A 17,680-nucleotide genomic window follows, 5' to 3' on the forward strand; every position below is an offset into this window, starting at 1 on the left:
TTGGTTCATGAGTCATTTTAATGATTAGTACCAGTGACTCATCAAAACGTGTTAGGCTCTGTAATTTACCAACATCGCACAATCAGAAAAAGGCTAATGATGGTTTCAGCTGTGGTTTTAAGTGACATCATAAAATAATGAAAGAGAGACCCACAGAGAGAGATCAGGCTGACGTCTCTGCCAATGTCAGTGTGTTGCCCTAACCACCTGAGCAATCACATATTTACCTTAATTTCGGTCTTTGGTCTCTGTGAGGATCAATCAACTCGCCACTGGACAGAACCCACATGAAACTAGCAGGAAATGATGTGGACGCTGAGGCACACGTGTCTTTTCCACATACACAAATACACAACTTTACATTCTGGCAACTTCCTGAGGGACCGCGCTGACGTCTAATGTAGCTACAAAGACATCACCGACTCTTTGATATAGCCGGTATCAAAGTCTGCTGGTCGACGTCCCAGAACAACACCCATCGTGTCGTACCGCCCGCTGCTACGTTTGTCGGGGCCTCTTTGATTATTCTCAGCGCTGATTTTCCTTTTTTTTAATTATTGAAAAAAAAAGTCTTGGCACTGCTACATATTTAGAGTAATTCTCAGTTTTGATCAGCGCAGTGGCACAGTTGTTTCGCTCTGTGCAAATGCGAGTAAATATGCTGGTTGTGTGCTAATTTGCGTCTGGGGGATGTCTGGTCAAGAGTCAAAAATAGATCCTGGTTCCTCATGAGTTGCTGAATAGATTCCTCACTTCCTGAAGATTCCTGAAACCTCAGGACAACAACAGCCTCTGCTTACCTACAGGAGTTGCTCCTAAGTAAATGGTCATTATTTGGTAAATTTATGATCATATTTTTGGAAATCTGATTCTTTAGCTGTTACATTACAGTATTTTACAAGTGAAGTATATAATTATGTTAATCCCTCCTGTGTCATACCAGTTCATTTCATCAAAATATTCACATTATGACAAGAAATAACATTTTTTTGTGTTTATATATTTTGTTTGTTGTTACCGCGGCGTCCCACAGGGATAAACATGGCTACGTCTCAGGCCGCGTTATCCAAAAGCAGCGGCGGGAGGATGACTCGCTGACTCCCCGCTGCTTTTGTTTACTGTAATCTTGCTCTCTGGAGCCTTTAAACTTCAACCGCATGATTTTCTGCGCTTCTTACTTTACTGCGATAAGCCCGTGATTGACAGTTTCCTCCTAAACGAATAGATTCACAGAGAGCGTCTGGGGCCCAGGAAGGAGCTCTGAGATGTTGGTCAGATCTGGTTGATAGATGTCCAACATCTGGCTCCGGTTGCACCCCGTCCGATCTGTCAAATATATGGCTTCCTCTGTGCAGGCCTTGCTTCTGCACTTTCCCCCAGCAACTGTGGGCACAACCTTTCAGCTGAGAGGGTGACATCCGATCACTACGACATGCCTGACAGTCTGAGCTTTGCTTACTCTGTAACAGGCCAGATGTACGAGTCACGAGAGAGAGAGAAAGAGAGAGAGGGCGGGAAGACAAGAGCAGCACTGTCTTAAAACGAGCCGGGAATATTAAAAGGGGAAACGGAGCTTGGATGAATTTCAATTTCATGTATCGCCATTAAGACAAAATAGATTAGTTGTACAAGAAATACAAGACATATTTAGCAGAAATGACTGAACACACTGATTCAGAGCAGTCAAAATGCAGTCAATTGTTTTAGTTTCACCCCTTCATCACTTTCAGCTGGAGTTTGTCTCTACGGTTGTGTGATTACATTTTATAGATCAGTGACATAACTGGAATATCCACTGTATCCATTGTTCCTCATGGACACAGTTAAACCTGCATAGAGGATCGATGCAAACGAATGAATCTGAACAGGTGGCGTTTTAAATACCCAACCCATCTGCGGCATCCTTTCATATAAGATTCACTGGTGGGACAAAAGCAGTAGAAGCTGCGGCATCAACATGGGATACTTTGAGGGAGTCACCTTTGTCTCACGTGGCGAGAGCGGAACTCATTACTGTCTCAGTCGTTATTCATCAACTTGAATAACAATCGGTGTACCTGACAGCTGTCGAAGTTCATTAGCTGTTATACCGTATCCCCACCGAACCCTTTGAAAAGAGCGCCAGGGCCGGTCGGGCTTGTTAAAGGTGTCAGAAGCAAACCTATAAAGCATATGAAAATGATTATTCATTGTCTGTGAGGGTTTATTTGTGTACGGGCTAAAGCTGTGTGTAGCCTCGGCTCTTCAGACAGACTAATGAATCATCACTGATGTCCCTGTTTTATCTGCGGCTCACTAAAAGCTCTGACTGAGAAAGGGAGAAAAAAAAACCCTTTCCAATGGTAATCAGCTCAACAATACATCAGAGTGAGCACCTCAGAGCTTTTTGTCTGTGTATGTTTGCTTGGTTTTGACTGTGTGCGACTGCATGAGAATGTGTGTGTGTGTTTTCTCAGGCATCAGCACAAGCATTTGTCCTTCCAGATGGGAGACTTTACCTTAACAACAGCGGCAGATGAAGAGACCAGACAAAGAGAGTTTGTTGCACTCCTACACGATCATTTCTGGCTGTGTGTGTTTGTTTGCACGCTTGTGTGTGTGTCTGCCCTCTTCCTGAAGCTCGCGATTTGCTCCCTAAGTGGCTCACATCATATCAGCATTGTTTCCCCAGAGTGACATAGCTGAAGCTTAATGGGCCTGTTGATGGTGTGTTAAAGCTTGGTGTTAATTATAACACCATGCACTGTTAAACACACTCACATTTAGTATCAGCATAAGCAGCACAGTTGAGCTCTGTCATAATGAGTGGAGTGTGACTGCTGACTCTGCTAACGCTTCAACTGGACAATTGTAAAAGGCAGCGACAAGGGTCACGCACTCATCCCTGCTGACGCGGAGATTTATGTGACTTTTTGGTTAAATACGATCAATCGAAGGCCCCGGGTCAAGGGCTTTTATTAGATTATTATTTGTGTTGATGAGAGTCATAAAGTTCCTGATTTCACCAGACTGAAGTTGGTCGTACGATGTGATCTGATGGCGCTGAATCACTGTTTATCTGCAGAAGCTGGATGAATGTCTGCCTTTTTGTCCGTTGACATACCTGAATGATGCAGCAGTCATGAGGTCGCTCAGTCACTGCGGCTCTAAACGACAAAGAAATGCGTTCATGTGGGAAATAATTTTTTTTTTTGCACTCGCTGATTGAAATCCGGGAGCATTGCACACTTTAAACTTTACACTTGGAGGCATCTTTCCACAGTTGGACCCTTTAAGTGTGTTTATGGATTTGTACTGCGGCCAACATCAACCAGCGTCATTTCATTTGTTTGTTAATGTCATGAAGTATAAGGCAACAAGTGTCAGATGAGACGCAAAATATCTTGACAAATGAAAATGAATGGAAGATAATTGCATATAAAGGGTAAAGATTCATAAAGATAATTACATTTTTCTGTCTTCAGTCTTGACAAGACAGGTGGCCAGTGACATTGAAAGGTCACTGGCCACACACATACACACACACACACACACACACACATCCTGCGTCTGTCTTTATCTCCATCTGTCTGCCTCTGGTTATGCCCCAGCTGATACAGAGAAGATAAATTCTACCTATTGCACCTCTGATGGAGCTGAAACTCTCGCTCGCTCGCTCAGATGCAGCCCGTCTCTGAGCTCTCTCTCCTAAACAGACTTTGTGATAACAACTACATCAAGTATCTGATAAATAGCAGTCAAGGTGAGTACCGCTGAAGGGCAATGTGTGCTTTTGTACACAGAAGCATGAGGAGAGATGAATACTCACACGCTTGGTACCTTCTCTTAGACAAAAGCACATGCACAGTGTTACAGCTTCACACACAGACACACATAACAGCCTTTGCCTTTTATCAGTGTAATGTCTGCATGATTGCCTGTGAGCCGTAATTTATTTATTTCCCAAATAATGAATTTAGCAATAAGGCTGCTGCATACATTTAGGTACGTTCCTCAGTCGAGTGCCTTTCCTAAGCACTTAGCCGCTGCTCAAATCATGTTTACTTTCAACACAGCTCAATGCGATTGTTGTGCACGGTGCAGCTCAGGGGAGGAGACTTTACTCAGTGCAAATGAGTTTGAGCCTTTGAGCTTTGCTTATTGTCCTGCGATGAGCTCGTCTTCGGCTGCTTCTCCCCGATTATTGGCTGCGGTGTAAGGGCGTGCTAAGTTCACAGTGTGATTTAATACTCACTCCTGGGTTAATGTAACAATAGAACGGTGTCACATCAAAATTTAAATTTTACATTATTGAGCTGATGAGGAAGGAGGAAACAACTTAAGGCCAAAGTCGTTCATTAATATGGTGAATTAAATGGATAGGGAAGGTAATGCTGTAATACTTCAGCATGATTTTTTGGGAAAAGCCTGCAAGCTTTGTTGTCCATCTGGAGTCACGACTATCTAATTATGGCCACAGCTGTAACATAACCAACACATTCTTGGCTGCACAGCACATGTTGTGATTTTGATTTTTGGAAAGGAAACACTTTTTGAGACAACACACTTACAAAGCCTGTTCAGTCAGACATCATTTCAAGTTTCTTTATGTGGGATAAGCTATGTAAAGGTAGACAACATGGCGTTCAATGTCAGTTCGTGCAGATTCAAATCTAACTATGGTGTTTCAATGACATTTGAAAAACAAAAGTCTTGCCTTAAATGGAATAGAATCTCATTTTGAATGTGTGTGACTCTTTCGACTTTCATCCACCATGAAAGCCCACCAAACCCTGTGTTAAAGTAAATGTTTAAATGAGCAAAAATGAGTCTTTGAATTTATCTCTATTATATCCCAGCACGTTAGCATGCACCTTTCTACATACCCGCCTTTACCAGTGAGTTAATGAGAGTTGCCTCCACCTTGAATTCCCTATGAAGAAGCGATATTCATGCATAAAATGAACTAAGCTCTGCAGGAGTGGAGATCCTGTCCCTGTGATGAAACTGCTTTTTAACTTGTCATAACCACTATAATTCAGTCATTAGTAATTCCTGCATGACTAACGCCGAGCGAGCGAGCAGTCTTTCAGGAGCGACCCCGCTTAATGAAATTGTCACCGTCAGCTGCGGGGTCGTCCGGTTTAATATCGCAGTTTCACGGTGCTTGCTTTGTTTCTTTAAAGCAAAGGAGAGCTACCGGGCGGAGTGCCACTGGAGGGGGTTTGGGGGAGGCAGGGGGGGTTGGGCAGTGGCTTTATTGGTGATTTCTCATGTCAGTAGTTTTAAGGCCACCCAAGGGAGACAGCTTGATATGCAGTCTGCAAGGTGCTTAGAATTGTAGGGCTCAGAGCAGGAGAGGGAGGATCTGAAATCAATTTGGTCTAGTATTGTTTTCACTGTTGCCCTTGGAAGTTCTTGTTTGGACTGTGCTTTCAAAGTTAGAAGGTACTTCGGTTTGAGTGTGAATACAGTTTGAGGAGTCAAGCTGCTCAAAAGGAGAAAAAAATGGAAAGGAGCAAGGAAACAACTGTACAAATGAGGATGCTGAGAGAGAAATATAGATATAAACTGTTTTCCACAATGTCGTCTTTCGCTCTTCTTCTCTGCTGCTTGTCTGTCTCTCTGTTTTTCTCTCTCATTCTTTCCGCTCGAGTGATTTCTGCCTCTCTCAGTTGCACACTTTCTTGATCCTCCACGCTCATGCAGTCAGTCCCCATATGCCAGTAGAGTTAGAATGATGTCATGGGTTGAAACAAGGGGGCAAAGTCTCAAGATGTGCGTACAGAGGTCTGCAAGGAAATGCCCCCAAAATGAATATCTCATGGCTGATGTTACAAACTGTGCACGTGTCTCATGCCAATCCTTCATCTGTCTTGCAGGTAACTGACCAGCTTCTGTGGGATTTGATGTCACCTACAGATTGGTTCAATTGAAAATGGAAACACTGGAGTCTGAGCTGACCTGTCCTATCTGCCTGGAGTTGTTTGAAGATCCACTACTGTTGCCCTGCGCCCACAGCCTTTGCTTTAACTGCGCCCACCGCATCCTGGTGTCTCACTGCTCCACCAGCAAGCCCCTCGAGTCCATCTCGGCCTTCCAGTGCCCCACCTGTCGCTACGTCATCACACTGAACCACCGCGGGCTGGAGGGCCTCAAGCGCAATGTGACTCTTCAGAATATAATTGACCGGTTCCAAAAGGCCTCCCTCAGCGGCCCTAACTCACCCACCGAGAGCCGACGCCTACAGCCGCCGCGGCCCTACAGTGGCACGATAGCAGGAACGATTGGCAGCAGCAGCGGCAGCGGCGGCACAAGTGGAAGCAGCGCGCGCGGTAGTCCGGCCACTTCCACCCTCTCGCACCCCCACGCCAACCACACCAACTCCAACCACAACCCGGCAGTGGTCTCCAAAATGGACCCGCGCATCAGCTGCCAGTTTTGTGAGCAGGACCCTCCACGTGAGGCTGTCAAGACGTGTGTGACATGTGAGGTATCGTATTGTGACCGCTGCCTTCGTGCGACACACCCAAACAAGAAGCCCTTCACCAGCCACCGTCTGGTGGAGCCGGTGCCAGACACTCACCTCCGTGGCCTGACCTGCCTGGAGCACGAGAATGAGAAGGTCAACATGTACTGCATGGTGGATGACCAGCTCATTTGTGCCCTCTGCAAGCTAGTGGGACGCCATCGAGATCACCAGGTCTCCTCGCTCACAGAACGCTTTGACAAGCTCAAGGTGAGTTTGTCCTTTCCTTTCTAGTTTACAAAGCAGGTGATAAGATGGTATCAGCAACAGTTATTTCTGTGTACTGCCCCTATTTTTGTGTAAACAGTATAACACGGTAAGTAAGGTCAGGTGCAGCTTAGCACTGAGAAAGAATGATTCACTGTTTAGCTTAAGGCTGTTCTCCTTCTCTCAAAGACCTTCTCATTTTTACCCTGTGGTGTGGAGTTTGTCAAAACAGAGTTTGCCAAAAAATGTTGTCCATCCATTCCTACTTTGGTCATATTTATTCTGGGCCTTTCATCACATTTCCATCATACTGTACACAGCCATCATGCCAGCTTTTGTTCAGAGAGAGACAGAAAAAGGACAGGCAGAGTGAAATAGGGCGAGGTCGTCATTATAATAGTCGATGAGCTGGCATTCCCTGTGGCCATTGAGCTTTCAGAGGCTCTGCGCTCTGTGCTGACTGGCTCTAAAGAGAAGGACTGCTGAATCAGGCTGAAAAACAACAGAGGGAGGCACTGGCTGCAGCCAATTCCAACACTAAAGAGCTAAACCGGCCTGCCAACACCAGCTGGCCTCAAACTTTCACCATCAATGTGTGGCGTGCATATGACTGAGTAGAGAGTGTGTGTGTGTGTGTGTGTGGAACATGTGTGCCTGTGTGTGTGACTCTGTGCTGGGATGAGGCAATAGCAAGGCCTTTGGACAATGTAGGCTTTTTAAGGCCGCAGTAAATGAACCGAACAGACATCATTTGAAGTGTCAAAATGTATACAAATAGTTGAAAACACAATTATTCAGCCTTCAGCTTTCAGCCCTACATGTCCATATGTAAATCATATAGCTATTTAGAAATCTGACCATATGATCCTTCCCATTTTATGCGTCTTTGTTCCACCTGGATCAAGGACATTCCATTGATGCTTGCTGTCCCCAGGGTGCATGGGTGTTCCCGTGGTTTGATTGTCCCTGTTGAATGGCATTGTGTGGAGCGAATACCTGAGAAAGCACAATGTCGGCAGTCTCATGGCTTCATCTGTGGGGAAGAACAGTGTACGTGGTTTGTCCAAGTTTGTAGGTTGCTGGTCTCATTCTAAATAAAATGTTAAGTAATTTTTTGTCACTGTACGCTGCAGCTGTGCAGGCAAAACAAAATCTTATCAACTCTCGAACCGACATTGTTGTGACATTGATGACATTCAATGTGCAACTAAAAATCCATTCTCTTCCGTCTCCATGGTGAGCACAATAACGGTGCTCGGTGGAAATGTAGCACTACACTTTGCATTATTCATGATTTGTGGCTCCAAAAAAAAAACTTATTCTGTCACTTTTGTTTTTTGCACCAGCGTAGCAGCAAAATTCCACCTGCTCAGCATCTCATATCGTCTTAACCCTCAGCAGCAGAAAGTTTTTTTCCACCAGCATTTGCCCTTTTTAGACATTTTCCCCTCCCCTTCCTGCCACCTCAAACTCAGCAGAGACTGTGGAAAAGTTTAAGTGGCTCAGTCTCTCCCCTTCCTCTCTACCTCGTGACTGGCTGTGGTTCTTTTGAACGCTCCCCAGTGCAAAGCTTTGAACTCCCCTGACTTTGAAATCCGCAGTCTACCCCAAATCTGGGAGGAGACCAGCTCAGTTCTTTGGCGGCTGTGGCAGTGAACTTATAATCTTCCTCTCACTCACGTCAAGGCGCAGGAGAGGACTGTGACTTCGTGCATCGCTGATCACAGAACACGCTGGTCAAAGCGGGATGTGCCTGATTGCAAACACTGTTGTTTGTAGTCGTATGTTAGTCAATGTCGTTATTCATCAGACTTCTGCATACCACCCAGTCAAACTACCCTTGGTGACCATGGATCAGTGACAATTGCACTCTGCTGCCTCTGTTTTCATACCGCCTCCTTCAAAGTATGATCTTTGACCTCTGCTTCACCCTTCACATTATTTCTTGCACTCGACCAGACTGCTGCTAAATGATTTTTCACGCATTAGGAGAGGAAGATTCGCTCCCCCTGGGCAGGCAGGGTGGATATTTTCAGAAGAGGGAGAAAATGCCAACTGTCACCATAGTAAAAGACAGAATGGGACACTGTGAAAGCATTTGGAAGTGAGCTAATTCCCCCTGCAGCTGTTAAGCAGAGCTCAAAGTCATTTGTTTCAGGTAATTGGCAGACTTTGGTAATAGCTCTTTACACTGATAATGCTTAAAAGGCTGTCGCTTAACATGAGATTTCTTTTGGCACAATTAGATTTATTGGAAGCTGACATTGTTTTGCTACAGTGAAAGAGCTTTTTGAGGTTCGTTTCGCTGCCTGACAGCAAAGTCATTTCAGTGCATTTTGGCAAACTAACATTCCCTTTCAGCGACTGGTAGACAAAGACACCTGTCTCTAGCTCATTGTTTGCTACGTCTGAAGGTAACCATTAGCTATGAATGTCATTTGGCTACTAGCCTAACATTTCAATTACTAGCATGAAATACAACCCGCGGTAGCTTTTTCTGAATGCAAATATCTCTTTATGGAGTCATGTTTTTACTCATGATACACACTTTCTCATCTGTCTTTACGTCACATACAGCTATCATCTCTTTGCTCTTTGTTTCTCTGGGAAACCAAATTAAAGCTTGTTCAGCTTTGAGACACAGTGGCTACATGGAGAATCCAGGTGTTGCTAAGCTAAGTTACTTCCAGTAAAGCGCCTCTTGGAAAGTAACTTCATCCCTTCGTTGTTTGCCTCTTTGGCCTCGAATGGCCATTAGAGGCACATCAGTGTCTGCAGACAGCACACGGAGTAAGAATCACTCAGTCATTTCCACTGCTACCAGATTGAGTCGCTCTCTTTTGTGCCGACAATGGTCCCTTGTGAGCTGATTAGTGAGACATTCTGTATAGTAACCATGCAGCACTATTTGTTCCCCGGGAGTTAAAGAGGACAGGCGTATTGTTTTCGAGGAATGCAACAAAACAGAATTCTGACAAACACATTGTATGGGAGGTCAGGGAGAACTGGGGAGAAGAGATGAGGAGCTTAAATGGACCGTGCAAGGCAAAATGTCTGCTGTCACTTTACACTTAGTAGCAACGGAGTAATCCTTTACTTCTCAGACTCTCTCCAGTAAAGGTTTGAACTCTGTGCTTTTTTGCATGGAGGGCTGATGAGCTGAAGCGGCAGCAAAGCTCGGAGCAGAGCTGCTGACATATGTGACAGTCAAGCAGAGAGCGCGGTCGAAGTAAGTGGCAGATAAACATAAGAAGCTCCAGTCACACTTGGCGGCATCATATGTACGGCAGGCCTACAGCAGTGCAATTTGAAGAGAGGAAGTGTGTGTGTGTGTGTGTGTGTGTGTGTGTGTGTGTGTGTGTGTGTGTGTGTGTGTGTGTGTGTGTGTCTCCCCAAGGTCATGACAGGTGACACGAGGAGAAATATGCAAGAAGTGATTACTGGATTAAATTCTCTTTTGCAGGAGTCGTACTGACACCAGCTCTCCTCCCTCCCTCCCTGCCTCTCTCCTCCCCTCCATCTCTTTCTTCAGCCCTCTTCCCTGCTCCTCAGCCTTAAAGCGTTTCTTCTTCCACCACCCCCCCAACCCCCCTCAACCCTCATATCTTTTCCCTCTCCCTCATCTAAGCTCCTTAAGGCTCGGCCCTACTCCTTTCTGTGTGGTGTGTGCGTCATGTATGCTTCTGCAGCTGACTCCGCTCTTGCTGCATTTATGCCATTTTGCTGCTGTTAACACAGATATGCGAGTGTGTATGTGTGCGTGCATTGGCAACACACAGTAAAAATGCTTTGGGGGGGAATTATAAAGGTGGGAATGTCAAGTATTCAACCACACATAATCCCTATTACCGTCCTTCCTCTCCTCCTCTACACCCAACTTCTCCTTTCCTCCCCCCTGTACACATAAACACACATTTTCCTCTCTCGCATTCATACACCAGTACTTTCTCATTACTCAGTATTATAATAACATCCGCCATCAGTGTTATTCAGGAGTCTTTGGCTTTCTGCTAGATTAGAGCAACACAATGATGTCTCCATCTACCGTTAAAGAAGTAGGGAATGGTTCCAAACACTAGTGCTTATTCATAAAATGTACTTCTAACAGCTTTTGTATCACATTTGACAATGTTTTGGCAATATGTATTTATATTTATTTAGCTAATATATTACTTCTCACCTCTTCTCTGTCACTTTGCTCTCTCTCTCTCCTCCTGCATCCTTCCCTCTACACTGCAGCACATTGCTAGAGAGGCTCACACACCTACAGTGTTGTGTGTAGGAGGGCACATGGCTTCCTGCAAATATGCGTGCTCGTGTGTCACATTCACAGGTGTGTGTTTGCCTGCAAGCACGTGTGGGTGTGCGTATGTGTGGAAGCGGGCGCTATTAGGTCTAACATGTGTGGAGTGATTGGGAGCTGAGTGTGTGATGCCAGGGGGAATCACAGCTCAGTCTGGAGAACGTTCACAGATAGGACCATCAGGGGATGTAGCACAAGGCTTTTAGTAGCTGTGCCCCGCTTCTGTGTACATTTAATGTTATTATCAGATGTGTATGCACGTGCGCGTGTGTGTTTTTCTTTCAGATATAAGTGCGAGAACTTCACTGTGCACACAGGCGCTCCCCTGTCGATGCATCATGTATGCATTGCGCAAACGTTTCACGCTAACCCGTCGTAAAATTGAGTGTGTGATAAAAAAAACAGCTTGTCATCAAATCACCCAGAGCCACTGCAACGTGCATATGCACAATTTATTCAGAGAGAAAGTGGAAAGCTTTTAAGAGCTTAGGAGTCAGCACTGATACAGTGTTATGCATGTAATCTCTGAGGATCATCCACACCGCATGTAAAAACAGACACGAAAATGTTTCATTCTGCTCATATCCCTCCTCATCTTTTTCCATCAAGGACACCGTGTGCCTCTGGATCATGGTCATCCTCAGTTCAGGCAATTTAATCATGAATCAAATTCATCAGCACTATAGTTAGTTGGGTGACCAGAGCTAAATACAACCTGTCCTTAATGTGGCCATTAAATACATGTGCTGGTTGCCTTTATTCCAAAGCTGGAGACTTTAAATGATTTCATTCATGTGGCGTTTTAGTGCCATGTGCTACATTTGAAGCCAAAAAACTATTTCTGAACCCTGAGAATTTTCTGGGATTATAATTTAAAAAAATGTCCTATCCTGCTGTAAAAAGAGTAAAACTGTATTTGCCCTCAGTATTTACGGCGGCGGAACCAACCTACCTTACTTCACTGCCTTGAGTTTTCCTTTCTTGCCTTTTAAAAGGTTGAAAACTGGCACTCAGGCACTTGAAGGTGTGTGTGTGTGTGTACTTCGTGTATTTGAGTGTAAAACTATGAGAAGCAGCAAAAGTGGCAAAGCTGAGCTGAGCATCTGAAACTTTGTTAACTCACGGAGACTCACTGTGACTGAGAAGCAGGTAAATGCACATTTGCTCCGTGTCTCTACCAAACACACTCCTGTGCTTACAGTGCATTCATCTATGTTTTAATGAGTTTCATGTGTGTGTGTCTGTTATTAGAATGTGTGATATACCCTATTTCATTATCTCTGTTGGGACGCTGCGTATCACACGGTATCCCACAATGCACTGTAGGGCATAAAGTCATTACTATGTATTTTGGTCAGATTATCGGCAGGAACACGCCACACCAGCTCCTTTACCTAAGACGATTTGACATATTAATCAACACTGGAAACTCATCTTGCCCTGCTGGTATTACTTTCCAACCCTCTTCCAAGCATTATGGTTCCAGTGTTTGATATAGTGCCAAATTATTTACCCAGAAAGCGTGATGAGCACACACTTTCCAGTATTAATCTGCAATAATCCGTGGGACAGCTCATTTGATACGAGTGGAAAGGGAAGCAAACTGATGACACGTGCAGTTCATGAACATTAATACAGCAGTTAATTTAGAAATTGCATTCTAGCGTCTTGAGGGATTTAAGAAGGATTGTGGAGATGTAATGAAACGGAACGATGTTAATCACAGAGTGGCGTTTTCAGTTAAAATAAATGAGCAAAGCTGACATACATATAAGATCATACAACACATATGCATACATGTCTAAATGCACAAAGGATGAGGGAGTATTATGTATTACGTTGTGTTTTGCTGTGTCTGTGATAAACTCTGCATCATGCTATGACGTCCACCAGGCAGACGCAGTGTGTCGCCCATGGGAAGGTGCATAGTTTGAAGCAGTGACAGCAGTGAGCTGAGGACAACGGGGACGTCTGATTCATCCGTTACACGAAAATAGAACAATGCTTAGTTATCTGTGAGCCGTGCTGTGGGAACAATAATTATAGCTAATGGTTTCGAGGGGTTCTGTGGAATCATCAGTATCTCGTAAAAAGCTGAGGAGTGGATTGAAGTCATTTGAATGAGTTTCAAGCCAAAACCAAACGCTGACAGAAGTCCAATAGAACCCTCACATCCCAAATGTCCTCCTACCTCCCTGGCTCTAATTAAAGCCATAACATATCATGCTGACCAGGTGCCCGATCATAACGCAGACACTGAGTGCAAACTGCAGCTATGAGATTGTAATACAGTCTTTTAAACTCAAGCGACATAATGTTTCATATTATAAAATTAACATATTGTAAAAACAGCATAAAACTTTCTGTTGAAGTTTTATTTGGCTCCTGCCTCTGCTCAAAGTAATGAATATGTCCACTTTAGGTTTTGGCTCCCAGACAGCTGTTCCCATTTATTACAACTTCACTTCTGAGGAATTTATTCTGAAAAACTGCTGACTGACCCCGGGTGTTGTTGTAGAATTGGATATGGGCCATGACAAGCGTAGCTACAGATGTTAATGAAAAACCAATATTGCCCGTCTGCGTTTACTACACTTTAATGAACATCATCTCGTAAATTTTGGTGTTACATTGCTCAGTTTTGGGTCGGGTTTTTGCTATTATTGACTCTGAAGCTGCATAGGCAAACATTATAACCAGTGAGGAAAATGCAGTCAGCAATTTGTCGGCCTGGTGCAAACCTGTAGGAGTTAAAGGAGCAAAAGAATTAGATCACACAGAGGCAGTGGCAGATTAATAAAGAGGAAAAAAGAGGTTACAGATATTCTTTAGTAATGTGAGAACTAAAGATTGGTTATTTGGAGCAATGGTTAAGGGATAAGTAGGATAAACATTTCTTAGTTTGGATGCTTCCCAAGACTGCTTTACATTGACATTACCGAAGAGGTTCGATCTGATTTAGGGCTCCCTTGTCTCATCGCTGTGGTGTATTTCATCCATAGTACAATCATCCTATCACAGGTACTCCAAATAGGGAATGTGTTATGTATGTGAGGTGAATTCCAGAGCATCTTCGTGTTGTTTTGACCAGCTGAGGAGAATTTTCTCATCCATCTCCCGGCGGCTTTGAACAGAAATGTTCCACAGTGCATTCCATTCGTGTGAAACTTTTCTCTGATGCAGTTGCATTGACATGATTAAGGGACGCAGGCGACATTTGGGTGACACAGGCAGCCTGACAAACACTTGTGGCTCAGGAAGGTGCAGCGGTCGTCTAGGGATTGGAATGTTCCTGGTTGGATTCCGGGATGTTAGTGTAAGTGTTCTTGAGAAAGACACTGAGACCCTAACTGCTCCTGTGCAGGTTGGCTCCTTGCATGATAGGGCCCTGCCATCATTGCATGAGTGGGTGAATGTAAAGGTTAATGTAAAGTGCTTTGGATAAAAGCTTACAGTCCATTTACAGTCAAAGCATCACACAAGATGAACCGGAAAATTAAGGTTCACGCAGTCAATTTTGGGGCAAAAACAGAATTGCACTGATTAAGGTTACGCAGCTAGACTCTCTGTTTCGTCTGAGTGATATCACCTTTCTCTGTGCTCACCAAAATCCACAAATGGACGTGGGTCTCTTGCGAGTAAAACCAGACATCTAACGAGCCAGAGACAGAGCGCTGGTCCAAAATGTACAATTTAATCAGACCCACAAGGTCGCAGGCAGAATCCCGCTTCAAGAGTAAAAAGCAGAGAAAGCAGCAGGGGAATGTGACCGTGAATTGACTTTGCAAACTTAATTTACCCAGGTGGTTGTTCATTTCATGTGACAGAGAGATTGAGAACACAGGTTAACAGCGCTGCGCTCCAACGTCTCTCTCTTAAAGCTGATGAGAGAGATCGAGGCGCTGATGCATGCTTTATAGCACGCACGGCTTCTTTTATGGGTTCTAAAAAAGGGACACATCACTTATTCTCTGTGTCCAGTGCGGCAGCGACAGGAGCAGGCAGGAAGCACCCCAGTCCCCACCAAAGGAAAGGCACACACAGACGTGTGTGTGTGAACGCATGCATACAGAACACACACGCACACACGCGCTTTCCATTTCTTAAATGGATAGAATCTTTGGTTTAAATATTTACTCTTTCTTGAATTCATAAGTCAGGTCAAACCATATCTGCCTGCCCCATATTTGCTTCTAGGCAACACACACACACACACTCTTTTGGTCAGTGGCACGTTGGGTGTTTGCCAGGCGGTTCTGTGGCCCTCTTTTATAACGTCCCCTCAGAATAATCCCGCCATCAGCACTCGTAAAAGCTGCCGAGCTGTTGCGGTTTCATTTCTTTTTCATTGCCGAGTCCTTCATTCTTATAGCCACACCTCGGTGAGAAGAAATATTAAAATGATATCTGTTTCAAGGTTTCATTTCTACAAATCTGCAAGTGCTGGCTGGATTTTAGCGACCCTGACATGCATGACCTTTCAGTGAGCAGGTGGGGGCGTCGCATTTACGTACCAGATTCTAATAAAGGATGTAAGGTTCCGTTTGCTATGTTTGGTGTAGAGAAATATCACAGTGCTGATCCTGATTATGACGTTAGCCGGCAGCCAGAACATTACTGGAAATTTTTGTTTGGATTGGGTTATGAAAAGGAAGTGAAGCGCCCCGGGGAGTCGCACTTTGGAGGAATGTCTGGCCGAAGAGCCGAGCGTGCAGAATTGCAAGAACGCAGGGAATGTGTCTCTCCTATTTGCAGCCAGGCCCCGTTACTGTCACAGACACTGTCCAGAACGCTTCCCCGCTCTATAACTCCAGCGTCTGGCCTAATCAGGAAAATCTAACAGAGGAACTTGATACCTCGGCTGGGGGTTATGTGATTTTGCACTTAGGCTGTCATCCCTGAAGGTTTTTTCATTTCCACACTTTGAACGAAGCTGCCGGGGGGATTCTCAGCATGAAGCGTCGGCGGTGTTATAAGTTGTCACAGCCAGAGTCAAAGCAATATGTCTGCGGATGTCAGAATCTCTATGAGTACAGAGATAATCACTGTTTCTCTTCAGTCATTGTCACTTCCTCTCTCCTTTACTGGCGCTCTCGCTCTCCCTCTCTCTTCGTCTTTCCCGTCGTCCTCCTCTTGCTGCCGTGTCCGTCTCGTCTCCTTGGCATCCTGCCAGCAGCTGGCACAGTAACAAGGTTCATATATAGATGTTATGTCCCTACCATCAGCACTGTGTGACATGACCTCATCGTATATATATATCTATACATACATAAATATATATAAATATACAGTATATACAGTATATATGTACATGATAGTGACGTGATGTATTGACCTGCCTTCTGCGCCCGGTGGTCTAATTAGTTGAGGGAAAGTACAGTAGTGTCCACTATAGTTAGAATAAATTGCATTGGCACCCTCGGAAGACACTGAGCCATCTGTTACAGTGGACACAGCAGCTTTGACACTAATAGAGACACTCCGTCTTGTCACTGACCACAGACAGTATGAGTGTGTGTGTGTGGGCGGGAGGAGTTTGGGAGTGTGTTGTGTCCGTGTATCTCAAAGTTCATGTTTCTTTGAGTTTGTGCAGATGTGTCTCATGTGGTTACCTTTTTGCATGTTTATGTTGTAGGTGTGTGTGTGTGTGTGTCTGTTCAGATGAGAGCCGGGCCCTTTTTTCGTCTCGGGTTGTACAACTGAAAGCCTGCAGAGCCCCAGGGGGGGTCACAATGTGGCAGGCGAGATAAAAAGCTTCAGGGGGGGAAATCTCACCGTGTCCCTCTAACAGGTCTCAGGGTGGCATTATCTTCTATCACTCTCACCACAGCAGCAAACATAACATAACCGCTGTGTCCCTTTCGTGACACCAATTCTGCTTCTTTCTGTTTCTTACAGTTATGCCCAGGTGAGTCCTTTTCAAGCGTTTACCCTCCTGGTGCACAGAGTTGAAGCAAATCATTCAAAATGCCAATGAATTAGGCCCTTAACTGCTGGGAATCTGGATTCTCCAGATAATGTGATTGAAGTTGAGGTGTAGTCGAGGCAGGAAAGCTGTTTGAGGTGAACAGAAGCTGAAAGAAAGGAAGTAGCTTACAGCCACACCTGCGTTATGTCAGAGCCTTCTGTGCACAGCACCTGCTGTTTTTTCCCCTGAACTCATGCGTCCGTACTGATGGTTATTTGGCATGTAGACGTGCTTAAGCACACACCTTGACACGTGTTCCTGCATGTGTCTGCCAGTGTGTTTACAGCTGATTTGAACCTCCCATAACCTACAGTGTCAGCTCATATGAACTTTATGAGATTTTAAAAGGAAGATGATACGTTGGATAGCTTCAGTTGTCCCTCTTGTGCGATTACCAGGTGGGAGACGGTCCCTCCCAACAGCAGGCTTTGAAAGTGACAAAGGGGGCGGATTAGTTTGGTAAAGAATAGAGAGAGAAGCCGAGAACAAGACGATGAAGGTCAGAGTTAAGGGAGACGGGACAGGTGACATTGTAGGAAAGGACGAGAGATTAAACATGAGAGAAATCCCCCTGGCAAACCTACAGACAGCTGTCGGCACAGTTCAATGGGTAAAGTAAAAGTCAATATCTCGGATGGTTTCATCTTCGTGCCGACCTCATTTATTCTGAAAACAACTTTATGGAAATTAAAGC

General features: G+C 44.7%; 1 protein-coding gene across 2 annotated transcripts in view; it reads left to right on the top strand.

Annotated features, from left to right (window-relative positions):
• mid2 (midline 2) overlaps positions 1 to 17,680 on the top strand; it is a 67,975-nt gene that overhangs the window by 12,765 nt on the left and 37,530 nt on the right. For both annotated transcript variants that reach the window (XM_076159632.1, XM_076159633.1), the window contains exon 2: positions 5,862 to 6,718. In XM_076159632.1, the coding sequence (XP_076015747.1) occupies positions 5,918 to 6,718 (801 nt within the window). In that variant the 5' untranslated portion in view covers positions 5,862 to 5,917. The remainder of the gene's footprint in view (positions 1 to 5,861; positions 6,719 to 17,680) is intronic.

This window comes from Genypterus blacodes, unplaced genomic scaffold (genome assembly GCF_046128005.1).
Source record: "Genypterus blacodes isolate CSIRO-AG114 ecotype Tasmania unplaced genomic scaffold, CSIRO-AGI_Gbla_v1 ptg000098l_1, whole genome shotgun sequence".
NCBI lineage: Eukaryota > Metazoa > Chordata > Actinopteri > Ophidiiformes > Ophidiidae > Genypterus > Genypterus blacodes.